General features: G+C 37.9%; 2 protein-coding genes and 1 pseudogene across 4 annotated transcripts in view; 2 read left to right on the forward strand and 1 right to left on the reverse strand.

Annotated features, from left to right (window-relative positions):
• The window catches only part of LHFPL2 (LHFPL tetraspan subfamily member 2), a 125,623-nt gene extending 119,285 nt beyond the window's left edge, over positions 1–6,338 (forward strand). For both annotated transcript variants that reach the window (XM_055698560.1, XM_005440337.4), the window contains one exon: positions 2,579–6,338. In XM_055698560.1, the coding sequence (XP_055554535.1) occupies positions 2,579–2,835 (257 nt within the window). In that variant the 3' untranslated portion in view covers positions 2,836–6,338. The remainder of the gene's footprint in view (positions 1–2,578) is intronic.
• Positions 2,887–6,338, forward strand: LOC102049536 (uncharacterized; annotated as a pseudogene). The gene has a single exon (XR_008730266.1). The product of XR_008730266.1 is annotated as an uncharacterized LOC102049536 (transcript).
• A 3,244-nt stretch (positions 6,339–9,582) lies between these two features.
• Positions 9,583–19,883, reverse strand: part of SCAMP1 (secretory carrier membrane protein 1) — a 50,649-nt gene continuing 40,348 nt past the window's right edge. The window contains exons 6-9 of the mRNA XM_055698559.1: positions 18,705–18,864; positions 16,893–16,994; positions 14,726–14,843; positions 9,583–12,918 (exon numbers count right to left, since the gene is read on the reverse strand). Coding sequence (XP_055554534.1) covers positions 12,754–12,918; positions 14,726–14,843; positions 16,893–16,994; positions 18,705–18,864 — 545 coding nt within the window. The 3' untranslated portion in view covers positions 9,583–12,753. The remainder of the gene's footprint in view (positions 12,919–14,725; positions 14,844–16,892; positions 16,995–18,704; positions 18,865–19,883) is intronic.

Below are 19,883 nucleotides of genomic sequence, written 5' to 3' on the forward strand. Positions count from 1 at the left end.
TTTTCAAGTCCATAGTGAAGACTTTTCTCCACATTTTTTTTTCATCTGTGAGAAGATAGCTGTAGTTTATCAAAATATGACCTGTAATAAATACTTCTCCAGAAATTGTTGGTACTTTTTTGAAAAAGTTCTGATTCAGCAAGGTCCTGGTGACTACACTTGACAGCAGTGCTGCAGCTTTTTGGGGGGTCTGAGTTTTGGGTAACAGCTTTTCAGCTTGGGGCATGCATACCATGAACCAGTAGTTTTCAGGAGTTGTTCAGTGCTCTAGTTTTGGTAAAAAGAGGTGGATGTAGCTTCTCAGTCCTGCTTGTGATTCAGCCCTAAGCCAGGTTTGCTGTTAATCACAACCAGGACTGAGTTTGTGAGTGATGGACTGGTAAACTTGAAGAACTTCCTTGTTGGCGGCAGCTACACTGGCATTTCAGATCTGGCTTCTTAATCTGATGATGGTGATTTTTAACTACCAAAGGGCTTGTGATGACTACAGAGAATGGCAACTGTCCCATACCTGTGTACAGTCAGAAAAATACGTAGTGCAGTCATGCCAGTTATGCAGAACAGGAAATTAGTGATGAATAGGGGAGAAGGAACTGCTGGTGTTTAGTCTGAAACGGCTGCAGGGCTCAGCAGGATGAAAACGCGACTTATCCAGGTCTGTCCAAGATAAAGCAATACTTAATGTAGTTTGGCCAATCAGACAGGAAACACTGCATAAAATTTGTCACTGGTTCTTAAATGTAAGCAATGATGAAATCCCTTCACAGAGAATAGATACCACTCACTAATGGATTTTGCCGCCCCAAAGAATAATGACATTTAGTTCATTCATGCCCATGGTGTTGTGTCATCGTTAGAAAAACGCTGGAGGAAGGACTTTCTTTTGTGAGATGTCTGGCGTCCATGGACATTAATTTTAGACAGTTGGATGATGGTTTTTGTCTTTTGTGTATATTAACTCCTTACTAGTTAGGACCCAGCTTTTCTTCCTCAGCGAAGGAGTTTTCTTGCATCTGGCTGAGTATCTTTGAACAAACAATTGAGGAAACCGAATCTACTGCAGAATAGACTAGACTAACCAAACTGAAGAAGGTGCAAACAAGTCTTTATAGCTGTTCTTGGTAATCTCTTGGTATAGGGAAGAAATGAGGACTGGGTTGGGGTTTTTTTTTTCTGTTTTATCACTTGGTAGAAATGTTTGGCTTGGATGAAATTACTGGACAAACCAGAAGAATACATAAAAAGCACAACTTTCAGGCCACTCTAGAAGGTCAAGCACCTTTACCAGTTATTTGCATCCAAGTATAAGGTTGAATAAAGGGCTTTACAGTGTAGAACAAATAAATCAGTAATATGTATGTGATCTGGAAGTCTGTATTCATTTTCTGGATAAACTGGTTGTGTTTAAGCAAAAACTATTTTTCATACTTCTTCCTGTTCTTCTGAGTAAAATTTTGAAGGAAAGAGAAAGCAAATTGTGATACCTACGAGCTGTCCTTTCTACGTGTTTAGCTCCTTTCTACAATACCTTGTAGGCGGAAGATCTGTATTTAACTAACTGATTTTTTTAGCAGGGCCTGTAATAGAGCAAAATGCCACTAGCGTATTAGGCATTTTGACTGAATCCCTCATCTTTGTGCAGACATCATGTGCGCAGGGACTCTGATGTGGCTTTTTTATTTCCATAATGAAGCACTTCACTACTTTGATGTCCTCATGGGAGAGGTCCTCAGAGGAGAGAAAACCATGAATGTGAGAGACAGTCAAAGGCCAAAACATTTAGTCTGCGCTTCTTACTTCCAGCCTGAGGCCCAGCATGGTGTTCGGGCAGTTTAGCAAGATGGGGAGTAGAGGCTTTTGCTCCAGCTTCACTAGAAATGCGCTTTCTTTCCACAGCAGTCGATGGTCTGTTCAGAGGATCCCAGTGTTACCTATGCACTGGTGGTGGGTACTTAGATCCGTTTGTTTGGGGCTGATTCATTACAAAAGCAGCTTATGGAACAGGCAGTATCAGTTTTCTACTATGTCCTAATCTGGCCAAATCAGCATATGCAGTGTGAGCGGTTGGTTTTCTCCCCCGCAGGCAAGAAAAATCAATGTAGAGGTAAAAAGGCGAAAATGTTTACAATGAATGACTAAATAAAGCCAAATGAGGGCTAGCTAAACACAGGCCCAAGAATGGATGCCAACATTCCGAAGTATTTTAAAAGTGCAAGTATACACAATAATTAGAGATTCTTCAACATTTTGCAAGCTCTGTATACCTAGCAATAACGTGTGAAAACAACAGGTGTAGAACGAATACAGAGATTAAAATTAGGAACTAGGCCATTAACATACGCAATAAGCCTTTATCAAGGAAAAGCACAGAATAGCTCCAAGTTTAGATAAAACACTGCATGGTATATATACCAGGGAACAAATCAGTAAAGGAAGGTTGGAAGGGTGAGGAAGAGCCTTCTCCTAATCCTGGTGCTTGGGGCCGAATAGTGACCACGATAACAGTTACTACCATGCGTTGCACTTGGTGTTAAACTGATAATTTGTTAAATTTCTTTCTTTCTGTTTTTGTTTCTAGGCCTCTTCCTTATTTTAGGCTTGATACTTTACCCTGCGGGTTGGGGATGCCAGAAAGCAATAAGCTATTGTGGACCTTACGCTTCTGCTTACAAACTGGGAGACTGCTCCTTGGGCTGGGCTTTCTACACAGCTATTGGTGGCACTATTCTGACGTTCATCTGTGCAGTCTTCTCGGCGCAAGCTGAAATAGCCACATCCAGTGACAAAGTGCAAGAAGAAATAGAAGAAGGAAAAAATCTTATCTGCCTCCTTTAACTCCAGTGGGGAAAAATACCAGCACTTGGATCTTAATCTGCTTTCCATTGACTGGACAAGCAGATCGGCTTCCCTGTTTCTACTATTTGTGTGACTGAGCCCCATGCATTCCAGCCCTGAACTACTGAAATGGTCTTTCTTCCTTGCTGGGCAATGAGGATCCGAGAAAGGATCCCAAGAAAGCAGAATGTAAATAACTGGGGATTTTTTTAGTTTCATTCTATGATCAGGACACAGTGGAATATATTAGTCTGGCTGGGGAGGTAATGAATCATGTATATAGCAGGAATGTTGTTACAGCTGACAAATTCTGATTGATTGGATTGCCTTACCCACCTTGGTCACTTTGAAGAATTTGGATTTAAAATAATGAAAGCCAGCACATATTTTTTTTTTCTTTGATACAAAAAGAGAAGCCTATTTTAATTAGGCTTTGTTTCCAAGGGCTCCCCTCACCTGTGAATATTTCACCACCACCTGGTTTGGTACCATACTTTTCATTGAGGTGCTTTTTGATATTGAACTTCCTTCAAGTACAGTGCCTTCTTGAATGTTAAGTGTATGTTGGAGAGAGAAAAGCTGACATGACACAGTTTACACCAATCTTTAAGCAAAAGTTGAGTCCCTGCCAGGTTTCTTTGTCTTGAAACTTACAGTTCAAGGTGTGTACCACTTGGTACTTAGGAGGAAAATTATTTTGTTTCCATTGACTAGACAGAGAAGCTGTTGCTACACTGGCTTTCACCTGATTTGGATAAAATTGTTTGGAATACCCATTGTTAGAAATATTTCTACAGCCTTTATTAAAACTCCTGAAATCTCAAGCAGATGACGGCTCTCCACACAGCTGTGGAGATACTCGCAAGATAATGCCAACAGCCTGGCCAGGGCTGTAGCCTCTCCTACAAACGTAGATTGCACGTTGGACTTCCAACAGTATTATTCCTTCTCTTGCCAGTGGAAACCTCATTCCTGTACTACAGATCAGTCTGTCTCATGACCCAGAGCCACATGAGTCCTTAAGAAATTTACATTTTTCAGGAAGTCTTGCCAATTCTACATGGCTGGGAAGATCTCTTTCCCCCTTTTTTTTTTTTTTTTGAACCACGTGTAGTATGGATCCTTTTCCAACTAAATCAGCAGAAATAAAACAGGCCTCACCACAAATGACATTCCTTTCTCAAAGGCAGTTGGTTTTATTACTTGTGTTGCATCACTTTCTAGAACTACTTCTGAAAACACAAGGTATTTCAAAGGAAAGATGCAACTGTGCTATAGCAGCACTGGGGATAATTAATCTCAGAAGTAGTTCTAATGAAATACTGAGCGAACTTTGGACTCTTGTTACTTCTTGGTAATCTAACATCATCCAGTGACGATGTTGCAGTCCATCACTTCACTGTATGATATGATGATAGTTATGCCTGGTCGGTCCCTTAAAGTGTGCCATTAGTTATTTATAGGCATTTAAAAAATCATGGTTACTGTACAGGTAGGTAGCTGATTTCAGTATGCTGCTCAAGGCATGCGCAATACAGGAGCTGTGCAGCAGTCACGGAGCAGGGGCCGGACCGGAGCCGGAGCCGCCCCGCTGTGCCGGCGGCTGGCGGAGGGAGCAGCCGGGCCGGGCAGCGCGCAGCGGCCGTCCCGCACCGCAGGCAGCCGGCGTGGTCCGCACCTGCAGATGCTGAAAGGGGATTTGTTTTACTCTTAATTTAGCCTCTCCTTGCATTCACCCGCGCCTGCACCCCACATCCACCGTATTCTAGTTTAAAACGGGTAATTCAGTTTTAAATATTTAATTGCAAAGAAAAGGAAAAAAAAAAAAAAAAAAAAAAAAAAAAAAGCTGCGGTCTGGAGCCGCTCCCGCCCGCCGCCTCGCCGAGCGGCGTTTTCACAGCCGAGCGCGATCGGCGCCGCTGCTGGGGCGCCCGCTTCGTCCCCTGCCGGAGCACGGCGCCCCCTACTGGCGCCCCCTGCCGGAGCACGGCGCCCCCTACTGGCGCCCCCTGCCGGAGCGGAGGCCGCAGGTGCTGCGCAGTGAGGCTGGCGGCAGCGAGGGGAGCGGGCACACCGGTTAAAGCCGAGTTACGAGCAAGATTAGCAGTTTCAGCTTCTCGTAGGTGGCCCGCAGTCCAGCGTCCGCGTGGCCACCGCCAGCAAATCTTGGTGCTGTATCAGGGTGACAGATGCTGCTTTGGACCCAGCACCTGTCGGTCAGCGTGCGGTCACTTCCAAAAGGTATAAAGGGCATATACTGCTTTGGCTTAGGGGTAAACAGTGACCAGCCTTCATGTACATTACTAGCTGACTTCTGCTGTGACCTGCAGAGCGCTTAAAAATTTGTAATAGTGCGTTTTTTAAGTACAAAGGAGGCATTTTCAATGGCATGTTTTGCTTTTGTTTGCATTTGTAACCCAGAAGAACCAGCTCTTCAGCTTGTTGCTGGTATGCTGCATCAACTTGCTCTGCCACAGCGTAATCGACTAACTTGCAAGAATAGCCATGTTCAGCACGTAACACAGATGGAAGACAGGCTGGGAAAAATACATTTTAAAAAAAAATCAGAATTTCTTTTCTCAGGGTTCTGTTTTTCTAGCAAGTGGTAAGATGGTATATATTGCAGTTGTTTTTTTTTTTCTTCCTGGATGTTTTATAGGTGCAGGGTGCACTCATTAAATTTGACAGCTGTTTAAAGGTGTTCCTGAGGTTCACCTCTGCAGTAGCTTTCAAAGATATTTTAGGGGGCAAAAAAAATCAGCTTAAAGCTAATTTAATTAATTGGGGGAGGGGGGGGCTGCAGAGAGTAACTGCTTCTTAATGTACATGCACTGCATAGAATCTAGAAGAATTTGCTGTGGATTCTTTAAAACCTGTGTGCTGATTAGCTCAGTGTAACGTTTTTGTGGTATTGAAGAATTCTTCAAACATCTGTGGTTTGATTGACTTGGTAAACTTGTATTCTGTAAAGTGCCATAGACCTTTTTTTTTTTTTATTTGTAGCATATTTAAAAAAAATTATATATATATATATACACAGACTTGTGTGAGATGTGCAATACCAGGAATGGGTTTTGTTGTGGGTGGTGGTGGTTTCTTTCCTTAGTTTTTGCTTTTAAACAAGATATTTGAAAACAGAATTCCCAGAGGAAAAAAGTGGCTGGAGTTTTCATGGTGTGGACAAACTAAGGCATAGAGTAACACAACAGAATCACTGATTTTGAAGATTAATACAATAGTAGTAACAGCAGCTTAAAGATTTAACGAAAAATCTCTTATAGATTGATTTGAAATACTCAGATTATATAATACAGACAGTTCAAATGTGAAGCTCTGTCCACCTCTGGCAATATACAATCTAAAAACTGAAAAGGCTCAACAAAGTTTCTTAATGTGCTTTGTTTATAATGTGGCACTGCAAAAAACATTGCTACTGAGCTATTTCTCAGTTGTCTGTATCACCTTTGTATCTATTTTACTCAATAAAGTTCTCTGGATTCTGATTCTTTCTTTCAGCCAAATCATTTCCATTTTGCATTGTTATCCCACATCCTAGTGGTAAATGAAGAGGAGTTCAATTCTTCCATGAAAGAAGTGGGCACTGCTGCCTGCCTCAAGCACAGAGCCCAACAAAAGCAGAGCATGGCAGCAATGTATACACCACAGCCCCTTTGTATAGGGAGAGCGGCAGTGGCAATCCAGCTAGAGTACATTTTGAGCCATGGTTTATTTGTGGTACTATTTTTTCTGTTCTCGAGTCACCACTATGTACATTTGTTAGCATGAATGATGTACCTAATGTGTTAATCTAAATTTCAATTAAAATGTGAGTTTTCAAATGAGAGTCTGACTACCTTAATTCAAACATACTGGACAAGTTGAGCCACGGCAAGGTAGCTGAACTGTAGCTTTTACAGGACTTGCAATCCCAGTCCACTGTTGGTGTTTCAGATTTCCATGTGACTTTAACAGTTGCCACTTACTGATCGAAAGTATGTCGTCTAAAATTGTGGTTACGTTTTACACAACACAGTTGTATTAAACAAACTTTCTAATGGAATGCATATCTGACAAATGTTTTTCAGTTTGCAATTAAAGCACTGCAGTTCCTTTCTCATGAAAAGGGGTGGCGAATGTTCTAAGACAAATACTGCCTAATCACACAAGCTTTTAACATGGTGTTTGCCACAATGTCTCTTACCTTTCACCTGTTAACTTGACAAACACTAGAGAGGTTACATGTTACTCTAAGCAAATTTATGGCAGAAGGAGTAAGGCTTTCAGCAGTTTAAAGAAAAAACAGGATCTCGCTTTTGTAGTTGCTATGGTCTGTTTCTATCAAGTAAGTTTACATACAATTACTTGCATTTAGTTTAATGACACTTCCAACAGTTTCTGCACTTCCAAGAAGTTGGTTCTCATTTAAACTTGGAACATTCAGCAACCTGCAGTCCAGAAGTTAGATGCCACTCAATGCACCGACGCATTAGTCATCTTTGTGGATTTCAAAGCAGGTATACATACAGCAGTTACTCTACAAACACAAAACACTGCCAAAAGAAATTACAAAGTACTGATTTATATAGCTAAAAATGTTAGCTCCCTTTTTCAGTAAGTTTAATGGGAACACAGAGTTCAATTCTCTTAATTGTGTGACTTCTGTGTTCTAATAACTTTCTTTCCAATCTCCAGCTAGTTTTAGAATGGTGATGCAATGAGAAAGTGAAGCTATATTACTAATACCAGAGGACAGGAATATAAAGATGTTGTCTTGCTCCTGTGATTCACTGAAAGCTTGTTTTCAAATAGGTGCCTTTTGTTTGATCAGTGGTATCCTTGTGTCAGTGAAATCACAGGAGTGCAGGAATCTGTGTCCCTAACCAGCTTAAGGTATCACTTAGGTGCAATGGGATCAGCAACTTGGTCCAGTTGAGAAGGGTAAAGAAAAAATAACTCCAAATGTAATCACATTATTCTGACCACTTCCAGTTCCTCTTTTACCTTAAGACAAAAAGGACTGTCCCACTGCCCAATCTGGTACATCCACTTTTTTTCTCTAAAACATCAAAAATACCTGCATAGCAAAGACAACAGCCCTGCACTGCAAAACATCAACGCGTGCTTTGGCATGTGTGCAATGGCTAGAGCTCAAACAATGTATGACTGTTTAATTAGGCTACAAACATTGTAAAATCTGCTTGCAGCACTGTCAGCTGAAACAGTGGCAGAGCAGCTGATGCCTGTGCAGCATCAGTGATCAGAGGCAGCTGTTCTTCAGAATGGCTTGGGCTCCAGCCAGTATATCGTGCCCAGCTCCAGCTGTACACATTTGCAAAGCAGAAAAGCAGAGTGGTCACAAGTAACTGGAGTCTGAAACGGGCTGTTTCCCAGGCCTGCTTTAGCCCTGTTCCAAGCAACATCCAACTTTTATCACCCAAAATGCATCTCTAGAATTTCCCACCTCACCAGGTAATAGCTTCCCTTCCTGAATCATGGGTACAAAGAAGTAAAATCCTGGTCTTCTCAACCCTTTGTACAGCAGCTCCTCTGTGCTGAAGTGTTCTCCACCCCTGAATGATCTAACAGCAATAGGTGGTAACGCTCACTGAAGCAGGGCAGATGATACTGAGAAAGATGTATTGAGAGATGGTAAAACAAATTAATTAAAAGCACTGTTGTTTAATCACTACCCACTCATCCAATAAAAAGCACATTATGCTTCCATTAAACAGCTGGACAAATAACTTTTTTTTTTCCCCTGAACAAAATGTGTAATTCACAAGTCATATTTCCCATCAACTCCCCCCCCCCCCCCCCCCAGTAGTGTGTGACACAGTACGTAGTGTTTTGCTGCCAGGGTATGAAATCTGCACCACTGCTTTTCTGAGTCTCCCTGATTTTTCTACTGATGAGAATAAAAGCTACTTGCAGGCATAAAATTAATGTGGAGGGGGAAAAAAGTACCAACTAATTCTTACACATTTTAATGTAACTGAGTGAAATCTAACACACGTTTTAATTATGTGACCCACTATGCCTTAATACTGATTCATAACCAGATACTCCAGGTGTATGCCTTTTCCTTGACAGAAGTATCTTTCCAGAAGTATCACTGAGTATTTTTAATCACAGTTCTCCTCCTTGTGCTGTTTTCTCTGTGTGTGCATGCCTTCCAAACCTCCTGCTTACAACTTCTTCAGGAAAACTAGCCTCGGCAAACCTGAGGAATTACCTCTCAGCAACAGCCCTTAAACTGTGTAATTCTAATCATAAAATATGACTGGATCATGCTGCACAACTGTGCTCACGATTTACAAGAAAGTACAAAACCTGTTCTTATAGTCTGCTGCCACTGCCATCCTAGATCTGTAAATTAAAAAGAAACAGATCAAGTTGATGCAGAATTTCACTACTAAATAATGCATACATCTGCAAGTTCCTTCAAAACCTCACATCTGCCATCTCCCAAAATAATCCCAACTGTACCTCAGAGCACTGTTCTCTGCATTGTGCATTTGCAAACGTTAGTTATGTCACAGTGGTCTAGATGAAGTAATTTTGCCCTTCCAAGAAAAAACAGTAATAAATTCAGGACTAGACAGCAGGTATTACAGATGACATTGTATGAAAAAAAATCAAGAGGCTGTGATAATGACCAAAAGAAAAAGAGAAAGCACGACACAGCAGAATATAGAGATGTCAATTCCTAGGCAGAAATTAGGAAAATAAACACTACCGAAACAATGCTGTTTTCAGCAACTTCACTTTACTTTCAATAGCATTTTAGGATTCTCTTAATACCAGTAGAATTTCATTCAGTAATGACAGAACACGTTTAGATTTTAACCCTCGTGAGTTCACAGCACAATAAAGTGGGCTGCAAGTGTTTAAGAATTTTCTTTGATAACAGTTGAGTGGACTAATTCTCAAAACCCTGATGTATTATTTTGATACTGGACATTTCGCTTCCCCATTTCAGCTGAATTACAGCATTTATATACACAATTATAAAAAACAAGTGATACTTTTACATATATTGTCCACCCTGCATGTCATCTTCACTGCTAGAAGAAAAAACCTTTATTGGTCAAAACTATACAGAGCAAACACCCAGGAAAAAAGTCTTTTTTTTATTCTATGACACTGTGTTAATACAATAAATATACAAAACTTCTGAACTACTCAGACATGCAACAGAGGGACAGAAGTGCATTTGTACAGAACCATGACATTCACCAGGATGGCAGAGCATTGTTAGTAATTTACAAAATATACAAACATCCCCCAAATAAATTACAGATCAATGACTACTGACATTCCAGTGTTTGAACTTCATACTTTGTACTCAGTTTGCCACAATACTAGAAAATGACAACTTAGGTGGGTGCCATTGTCTAATTAATAAGAGACTGTAAAATCTAGGTTTTATTAGGTACAAAATATTTTAACAAGTATCAGCCTTCTGCCGTCAAAGCTAAACTCAAACTTCTTCCTTTTGAGCTGCAAAGTGTCAGAGATTTCTGGTTTAAACAGTTCACATGTAGCTGAAGCCTGAATTTCACTTGGGAGGTTTAGATCTGTACATTCAACCCATGACATTACAAACAAACGCTCCCTATACACAGAACATTAAATATGGTTTCTCAAAGAGCCTTTAAACATTCAGGGAAGAAATGTCTACCTGCCAAATTCAGGTTGTATTCCTCATGTTTTTTTTCCATAATACATTCTAGTAATGTATGTTATAACGCAATCTTCAAATTAAGTTAAATTGCAAGGATGATATCCCTGCAATTCCTATCCAAGAGATACCAAGAGAATTGCTTAAATTTAGATCTAAAAGTATTCCATAGTAGAGTTCCTAGATACAACCCTAACATTAAGTTTAAAAGATTATGAAAAAACAATATTGATACACAGCTGCTACAAGGATGATGCCTGATCTCAACAGAAAATGATGGCTTTTATCTGGAAAGATTTTAATAACATTTCACACAAATTTAAGTTCAATGCTAGCATGTCCACTAATATGAAATTTTAGAGCCCCTATTACACAGAATATTTAAATTGCTTTTAACTTCATGATGCAGAGAACATTTAGAAGCAAGTATATCCATTCATATGAACTTCAGCATAGGTGAAACTATGACATTTATCCAAATTCAAGGCGGATTTAAAGAAATCAGTGAAAGAAGGGAGACTAATAGGGACTTTATGCTAACAATACAGTAACTGATCCACAGATTAAGCTAAGGGGTTTATTTTCTGTAATGCTCTCAGTGTAGTGAAAATGCATCTATGAAAGTCAGTCCACATGGACAGCCAGAACATGGAGGGGCCTCCCAATTTTATGCTATCTTACTAAAGGTGATTCACCTTAAAAGCTGAATTCATTTCAGCCACAGTGTATACTTACACAGGCTGTGGGATGTGGTCATCCTGCTTTCATTTTCTATAACAGAGTTTGAAAAAACAACCCAAGTATTGTGCATAAGAGTCATGAGGCAATTCAAGGAGGAGAGAAACATGACGTTATACTAAGACCTGATTATATTGTAGAATATTATGATGGTATGTACCATTGTGGATTGTTCAGTTCCGCAGCATCAATTTAACCTCTTAGGCCTCCAGTTCAATGAGTTAAATTTTAACTTTGTTGAAGATTTCTCAGTTTTCCAACTCAAAACAGTTTAAAAGCTTTTTCCACCCAGCTTAAATCACATTACAAAGATGGCTGAGTTAATCTTAAAATGAATTCAAGTATCTGTTAAATGCCATTGCTTAAAAAGCTTCAGTTTGGACAATATTCCTGTTAGAAAATTAAATACTGTATACTTAGGGTTTTGGACAAGCAGTAAACAAGAGTGACTGACCACACTAGAGATTTATTACCACTGTTAAAACACAAATCTACACTTAAAAAAAAAAAAAAAACCAAACCCAAACCCAAACCCCACAAAGTCTCAAATACAACAAAAATACCACTGCACGTAGAAGAGGGATGGTGGTCAAGAAACTAGTGTTCTAGAAATCCATCTTGGTTTCTTTTCCAGCAAAGTAATTAACCCAAAACATGGATAATGAAATTAAAAAATGCAAATATATAATCATTTAGCTCTGTGATTGAAATTATCAGTTACCTTCCTTAAACTGTGTACTGCATTACACATTCTATTCACAGAGAATGTCTATGCACCATAGTAATTTCTCACAGGTAGAGAACACTCCATGAAAATAAATACAAACAAACACTATAAAGTGGTGCAGGTAAATTCTGGACCAAAACACTATTTAAACAAGATCAGATAACTCAACAGTATTCATGCAAACTTACAGGTTTATATCAAAAGACTTATCCTAAAAAAAAAAACAAAACCCAAAAAAAACAAGAAAAGAATTTATAGTATCTACCCTACTTGTATTTGTCCTCCAGCGGCTGCTCAAATTGCAAAAGCAGTAGCCAAACCTAACTTTCTACATCTCTGTCTACCCCACTTCTTGTAGCAGAAATAGGGAAAACAGTTCTTACGAAGAAAAACAGTTGATCCGAGGTGCTTTTCTGAAGTTAAAAAAAGTACTGGAGTGAACCACTAAAAAAACTTTGAAATTTTTAACACACTTCTTTGATCGTTACAAACCACAATTCGTTCTCAGGCCAGTTGTTGAAATTACTTATCCTTCATAAAATATGGAAGGCTTTATATTCTAGAATGCAACATCTTAAAGAAGGGCAAAGAACAGTTACCTTTTTAAAATTAATTTATAATAAAATAAACCAAACATTTCCCATTTTACCCATGCACAGCTGCAGGAGACATAAACATGCTGTGTGAATTTTGATCTAGGCTTTTAGGAAATACAGTAAGTGACTGGAAAACAGAGTACAATTGAAGAGAACCGTGATGACTTCTTGCTTCCCTACATTCTGTTACCCTTGAACGCGTTTTGAGCTGCGCTGGTTGCTGCTGTTGATGCGGCGCTGGCTGCAGCAGTTTGTACAGTTTTGTTGGACATCACTCCTGTTGCAAATTCCTGCTGTGCTTTCTCAAAACTAGCACCAGTTGTGCGGTAGAGACCATGCACCTGGAGATGTGAAAAAGCAGTGAAAACACAGTGCTGAGCCTTCCATTTCTTGGTAGAGTAATAGCAAAGTCTCAAACACAAAGCAGAGCTGTGCAGTGGGGAAACACGGTTTGCTCATGTGTTTTGGAGGATCCATAGACCTTTTTCCTCAAGTCGTACAACTTTTGATTGCCCTGCTGCATGCACAGTTTGACTGTAGGAATACCTGTAACTTTTTGCAAGTTTAGAGGGGTCTCATAGATCTTTACTAAAGTGGTATCTACTGCCTGAAATAACATATTCAAATACACGAACAGGCTGCATCCTTAGCATAATACAGGGCTCACAGCCTGAAAAATGTCTTCTGTCTCAGTGTGTACACAACTTACTGTACTCATTAAAAGAGTAACTGTGCATGTTAAAAAACCCCAGCAGGAAACAAACCCCCAAAAAGTAGTTTTGAATCCACTGTGTCACTAACATCTTGGTGAACTTTTTTCTGCATCAATTTTCAGAAACGTTTTAATTTCTCTCATTAACATGGTTACAAGAACAAGATAAGCTATGACTGAATATTAAAATGTATAAAAGACCCTAATAATGCAGATACGTATCTGCTAAACTACTGTGATGACCAATAGCTCTGCATAATAAGCAGAGGTGTTAAACAGTATGACTTACACTCTGAACAATATGGCATATAATCTCTATTACAACAAAAAACCAAATCCTGAGTAACTTCAGTTACCCAAGTATTGAAATGAGAATGCTATTTCTGACTTATGTTCAATGAAGTCACAATAAAGTTGTAAAATAATACTGCAAAGACATTTTCATTCAAGTGTAGCAGGAAAAGTAATGCTGTAACTTTTTTCTTTGGTATAAATGTGACTATTTCTCATCCACAAAGATACACCAGGACACATCTGAGTATGCAGGTTTCTGCAAAGAATCCAGATGCATACAGTAGGAAGAGTGTAAAAAAAAAATGCTCCACCATACATTTTTCTTGCTCATTTCTTCCTCCTGTACCTGAGTATTTATGCAGAAAACAAATATAGAGAAGGGACATCTCCAGGCAATGCTTAAAATTTCTAGCTTACTGTAAATAGTTCAGAAGAGTTTGGGTATATGAAAATCTTTAAGTGTAACTGTAATGGAGGTGCACATCATCATAATCAGAATTCTCAGTGACATTCTACTTACACATCAAAAACTTACTAGCACATTAATACCTAAACTTAGGTCTTCTGGAATGAAAGGAACATTCCTTTCATAAAAAGGAACCAAAGGGAAAAAGCATCTTTCTTTGAGCTTTTCTGCTATGCAATCACCGATTGGCAGCAATATGTTAAAATAAAAGAAGCAGAGAAATAAAAATCCTTTTCTGGGGTGCCAGGCATCTCCCTCTTCTATTAATTTTAATGGTAATTTTGGTAGGAGCTGAATCTTAGCAATCATTTGAATCACACTTCACTCAGCCTGAGGTATCACCGCACATTTGAAAATTACAACCTGGCATCTGCAGGTACAATCATAAAGTCCAGTGCAGGCACCTACCCTTACACTGTGGGCTTATCTCTCGATTTCGCTTATTCAGAGATATCCTTCCCTATTTTAGGCTGCAGAAAATACATGCATTGTACAAACAGCATATCATAACTCCACAACAGTATAAACAAAAAAGTACAGTTGTTAATAGGTAAGGTACACCCCCAAGAATATATTTTCATCCCCATTACTTTGTGAGACAGTACCCCTCTCAAGTAGGAAAGCAAAATCCAGATCAAACATAGTAAGCAGAAGAGGAGAATAATATGTAGCTTACCTTTTTAAACATAACTAATGAGATAACAGCAGATGCTGTGAAAAGTGCAGCTATGATTATCATCATAATGCCAACAGGAATACTCTTATTAAGACCAGTAAGAGATGAAATCCACCCACTGAAGCAAAAAGAAAAGACAAATTTTACTAGCACAGCCCATGAACCATTAAACCACAGGTATCCGTATCAAGGGAAGCTTTATAGCATCCTGGTTCTGATCAACTTTGAATATTTTTTAAGAAAAAGTTATGGGAATTTTACGTAAGCATATTCCAATTCTAGAACAGGCTTTTAGAACTGAGTTTCCATTTTTTGCAATGCATGCATTGAAACTATATGAAGAATACCAGTAAAGATCATTATCCTTGAGCAGAATTGTGAAGAAATTCAAGAGTTGCTTATCAGCTTTTTGGGCTTTTTTTGTCATACTATTATTTCAGACTGATTTAAGATGACATGATTTCATGGAACAGAAGAAGTCCCTAAAAAGATAGCTTCTAACTTCTTTAAATAAACAAAAAAACCCTGTGAGACAGACACACAGACACAGAGATATTCAGACACACACAGAGGCACAGACATGCACAGAGGCACAAACACACACAGAGACACACACAGAGACACACACGCACACACAAAGAGCACTCCTGTGTGGGAAAACTCATTTCACTGTATCCACAGTGATGCTTTCTCTGTTGAGGTTTATGTAATTTTTGGAAGTAGAGAGCATCAGATTAACCAATAGAAAAGTTTGCTAGATCAGCATCTACTTCAAACATTTCCCCATTCTTCAAAATTTAAACACCAGCAGAAAAATATAGTACCGAACTTGAAACCCAAAAACTCAGGTTGCCTTAAGAAAATAAAGCATAAAGACAGGAAAGGTTCTTCCACAGAAAAAAAAAGCAAAAATTTTCTGTAAACCTAAGCAAACTTAAAACTTTCCTCTATCTGTTTCATACTGCTTTGATATCCCCTACATCCTCTGGACTCTACCACAAAACTCCAAAATCCAAACTGTAATTAGCAATTTCTGATGATCTGGCTAGTTCTCATACCCCTTCCCCAAGCATTCTTAAAAGCACACTCCACATACTTGAGAGTTGGCCCTAAAATACCGTTTTTATTTTGTTAATGTCAATCAACGTATCTATGAAAAAGCAAAAGAGCAGACTCAAGAACAAAAAAAAAAATAAAACATCATCTTTCCTTTCACTACAGTTCCAAAGCAGTGTTGTTTTGCCTGCCTGACATACGTTTGGAGGTTAGCAGCAAAAAGCACTGATACAGAGAAGTGTCATTACCCAGCTACAGTACTGCCAGTCATAGCTCTCCTTGCTACCAGCTGGCTCCTACAACCATGCTTTTGGTTAATTCAAGTTTGTTGGGTTTTTTTCCAAGGATGGTGACTGTTCCCAATAACTTTTTCTTGTAAAATCTAAGTGTTAGACCTCAAAGACGCACAAAAAGATAATATACATAAAAACTTCATGTAAAAGCACATATACTTACAAGTATATACACTTTCTTCAAAAAGAAAAATCAACTATTACAGAATAAGGAGCCAACTCAGAAAAAACAGTTTTTCAAATAATATCAAAGATATACCAGCCGAATATAACCACAAATATATTCACCCGAATGCTTTGTTGACTCATTCTTCAAATTTTAGCCACAAATTTCCTTAGCCTTTTTAAAAAAGGAAAATTTCTTTCCTTTTTAGCCACAAATTAATATTATAATATTAATAATTATATATATATTAATATAAATAGAAATAACATAATGTGCAATCAGTATATTACTGTCTAAATTATTTTAATTTTCTCTAAGTTTTCCTTACATCTTTATTTTAAATACAGAGCAAGTATCATCTCCCCACACCACCAAGATAAAGGAGTTATTGTATAAAAGTATAGTTTAAAGTGATTTACACTGAAAGATAGAATTTTGACCAGCCTAGTAACGGAAGTACTTCACAATCTTGGGATACATTTCACCCACTTTTCCTAGTCAAAAGCCCTCCAAAAATGATTTTCCCGAGTGCTAAATGTAACAGTTCCAGTGAACACAAGATTTATTTTTTTTTTTTAGTATTTTTGTTATATTGTAAAAATTTGTTATATTGTCTTACAGACAGTACGATACTACAGCAAACAATACTCACCAGTTTCCCCATCTTTGAAATCCTGCAGCCTGAAGTACATGTACAGCAAACTGACAGATATATACAAAGAAGAACACAAAGAATCTGAATGAACTGTCACTCCTGAAAGAGGCGGGGGGAAAAGATTAAAGCAGCCAGGAAGTTAATGACTTTCTGCAAATACTAAAGTACCAATCTAAAAAAATTTTCTGCATTAACTAGAGGAAAAGCGCTTTCATTTATTGACAGTAACCTGAAGCATCAAGAATTCTGTGGGTTTTTTGTTTACAAGAGAAATATATTATTTATATTTCTTTAATACAGTATCTTTGCCAGCTGCACCTCTAACAGAGGTGAGAATATTCCTTTGTGTTCTGTTCAACACACAACAAGGCCTCTTAGACTAAATAGAAATTTTGCTACAATGCATAAAGAACTGAGTTCTGCTCCACTTTAAGACTGAAGTTCACAGTACTGGCAGGACGGGAAGAAAATATCTTACTTGTAAAAGGATATAAAATGTAATATGGAATTACTGAAACATAGTACAGACCAGAATACTGAAGCAGCTGTTGTTTAAAAGCAAAATATACAAAACAGGTTTGCTGTTTAAATTACCAAAATGCCAGCCTGACAGGACTGAAAATAAAAAAAAAAAACCAAAAAAACCCCCAAACAACAACAAAAAACAACCACAACCAAACCCACAAAACCCAAATATCAATGTATAGGCAAAATCTCAAAGACTTCAACTCATTACTATCAAAACCTAATGATTATATGATATGCTTGCTACCTAAGTTCTAAAGAAAGTAGAAATCAGTTAAGTCACAAAATCAGATTTTGCTGTTAACAGCTCTTCCTGAAGAACAGTTTGTTCATTTCTATTTATTCAACCAGTTCAGTTCAGTAACTATTTCATTTTCAACTGAGAAACTGACTGAAAGTTGTTTTCCATTTCCAAACAATCGATATTCACTAAGGAAAGCTATGGATTTCCTAGATAGCAAATGCAAGTTACACTATATGATTCCTCAAAAGGTATGTAGGTATAGCAATACTTCCTTGGTTAGCAAAAAATCATCTCATTTATTCTAAAGGTGATGCTTAACTGCAATTTCTGTCCTTCAGTCTTTCTTTACAAGAATTAGTGCATTTTAACTAAGACTATCCTGGATCACTTCAATGTAAAATAAGCTTTCCAAGAAATACCGTAAGAGGATTTAGAATCTCTACATGCTGATCTTCACTAAATTCAATTTTGCATGCAAACCAACCATCCTATGCTTAAACACAAAGCTACCACACCTCAACACTCGTGAAGTCTGCAGAGATTGCTAAAAGCTACGAAAAATACTAGATTTGATACTATACACCTGCTTGACTTATTCTTAAGAATTCTTACCTTCAATTACAGACACTGTAGGTCACTTAACAGTATAAGATTTTTAAGTGTAGAATTTTATGAAGTTAATTCAGGAAGCCAAAAATTTAAGACACTCTTAACTATTAATCTACTCAAATTCTTGGTGTGAAGGGATAGAGATTTGAGAATTTTCTTTAAAATTGTTATCAGCCCACTACAAAGTTAAGTATTTCCTACAAATATTTTGTTAACGGTAGAAGCAATAAATACTTTAAAGGACATACCATGATATTCCTAACCATTGCCATCTATGTTTCAAATACAACAACTGAATTAATGACAAACATACTACTTGTTTCTAATGAAAGCCTATTAAAGGATTATCATAATGATAATCAAGCAAATTCTGGTTTGTTAATGCATCTTGACAAATTTTTAAACATTCCAAGTCAAGCTGAAGTTCTTACCTGAAAGCTCCATAAAGTGGTCTGTACCAGCAGACAAAAGAACAAGGGGTGAAAAGCAAGAACCAGAGAATACTCAATCCAAAGTCAACCCCTCGCGTAGCATCAACGTAAAACCAGGCCAAACATCCAAAGATATTAAGAAACAGTGTCACTGTATGGACTGTAGAAGCAAAAGCAAAATAGTCTTAATTAAGTTATGTTTATACAATAAACTATTACAACTGTTGAAGTAATACCCAAACTGAGCATTTTTAAACGAAACATAAGCATGCTGACAATAAATCAATACCCTCAGTAATACACTGAGATTTATAACATTTTCCAACTTTCAGGTAAGCCCTGTATTCACAAGTGAAAACCACTGAACATGAAAATTCAAGTACTATCAGGTACAGGGTGAAGGAAAAAATCCTGTCATAAAAATAAAACATTTTCAAACTGCAGATGATGAAGAAAGAAGTTTCTACAGCTTCAAGAATACATACTTCTTCTATAGTAATAACTGGACACAGATACTTAACAGACTAGTAAATATTTCTGAGAGACATATTTTTTGAGACAAATTTGGCACTGCATACATTCTAATTTGAGAACAAACATTTCCAAAAAAATCTTTCAATTAAAAGCTTCTTGTCTTCGACGTAACAAAGCAAAATAGCTCCACTTAGTAAAAATGCCTCTCAGTAGACAAAACCTGCAAGATGTTCTAGATGCTTTAATACATTTTGCATACTCAAGCATTTCTTAGAACATGAGTCTTAAACACCTGCTCTTTTGGTGTTCCATTCTTAGCTCAATACTAGCATTTTCTCATTGGCAGACCTCGTTACAGTTTAACTACTGAATTTCTACCAAAAATAAATGCATTGGCATTATGTCCTCCAGTTTATTTCAAATATATTTAGTTCTTAGAACAGAAAAAGATACAGCAGAATTAAGAAACATTACAACTACTACCTTCATGCTATCTGGCACTTAATTCAGTCCTGCCAGACTTAAAAGATGAACATTAATTTCTGTCTTTACTCAGCAATAACCAGTGATTCAGGAGTGATTTTGCTGTCTCAGAGGACAGTTTCTGTCCCTGTGGACCACAGTGAAGTAGGGTATTTATAATTGATAGTACACAAGCTCTTCCTTGCAGCAATGATTTATTATTGAAGTTCGGAGAAACATTTT

The sequence above is a fragment of the Falco cherrug genome, chromosome Z (genome assembly GCF_023634085.1).
Source record: "Falco cherrug isolate bFalChe1 chromosome Z, bFalChe1.pri, whole genome shotgun sequence".
NCBI lineage: Eukaryota > Metazoa > Chordata > Aves > Falconiformes > Falconidae > Falco > Falco cherrug.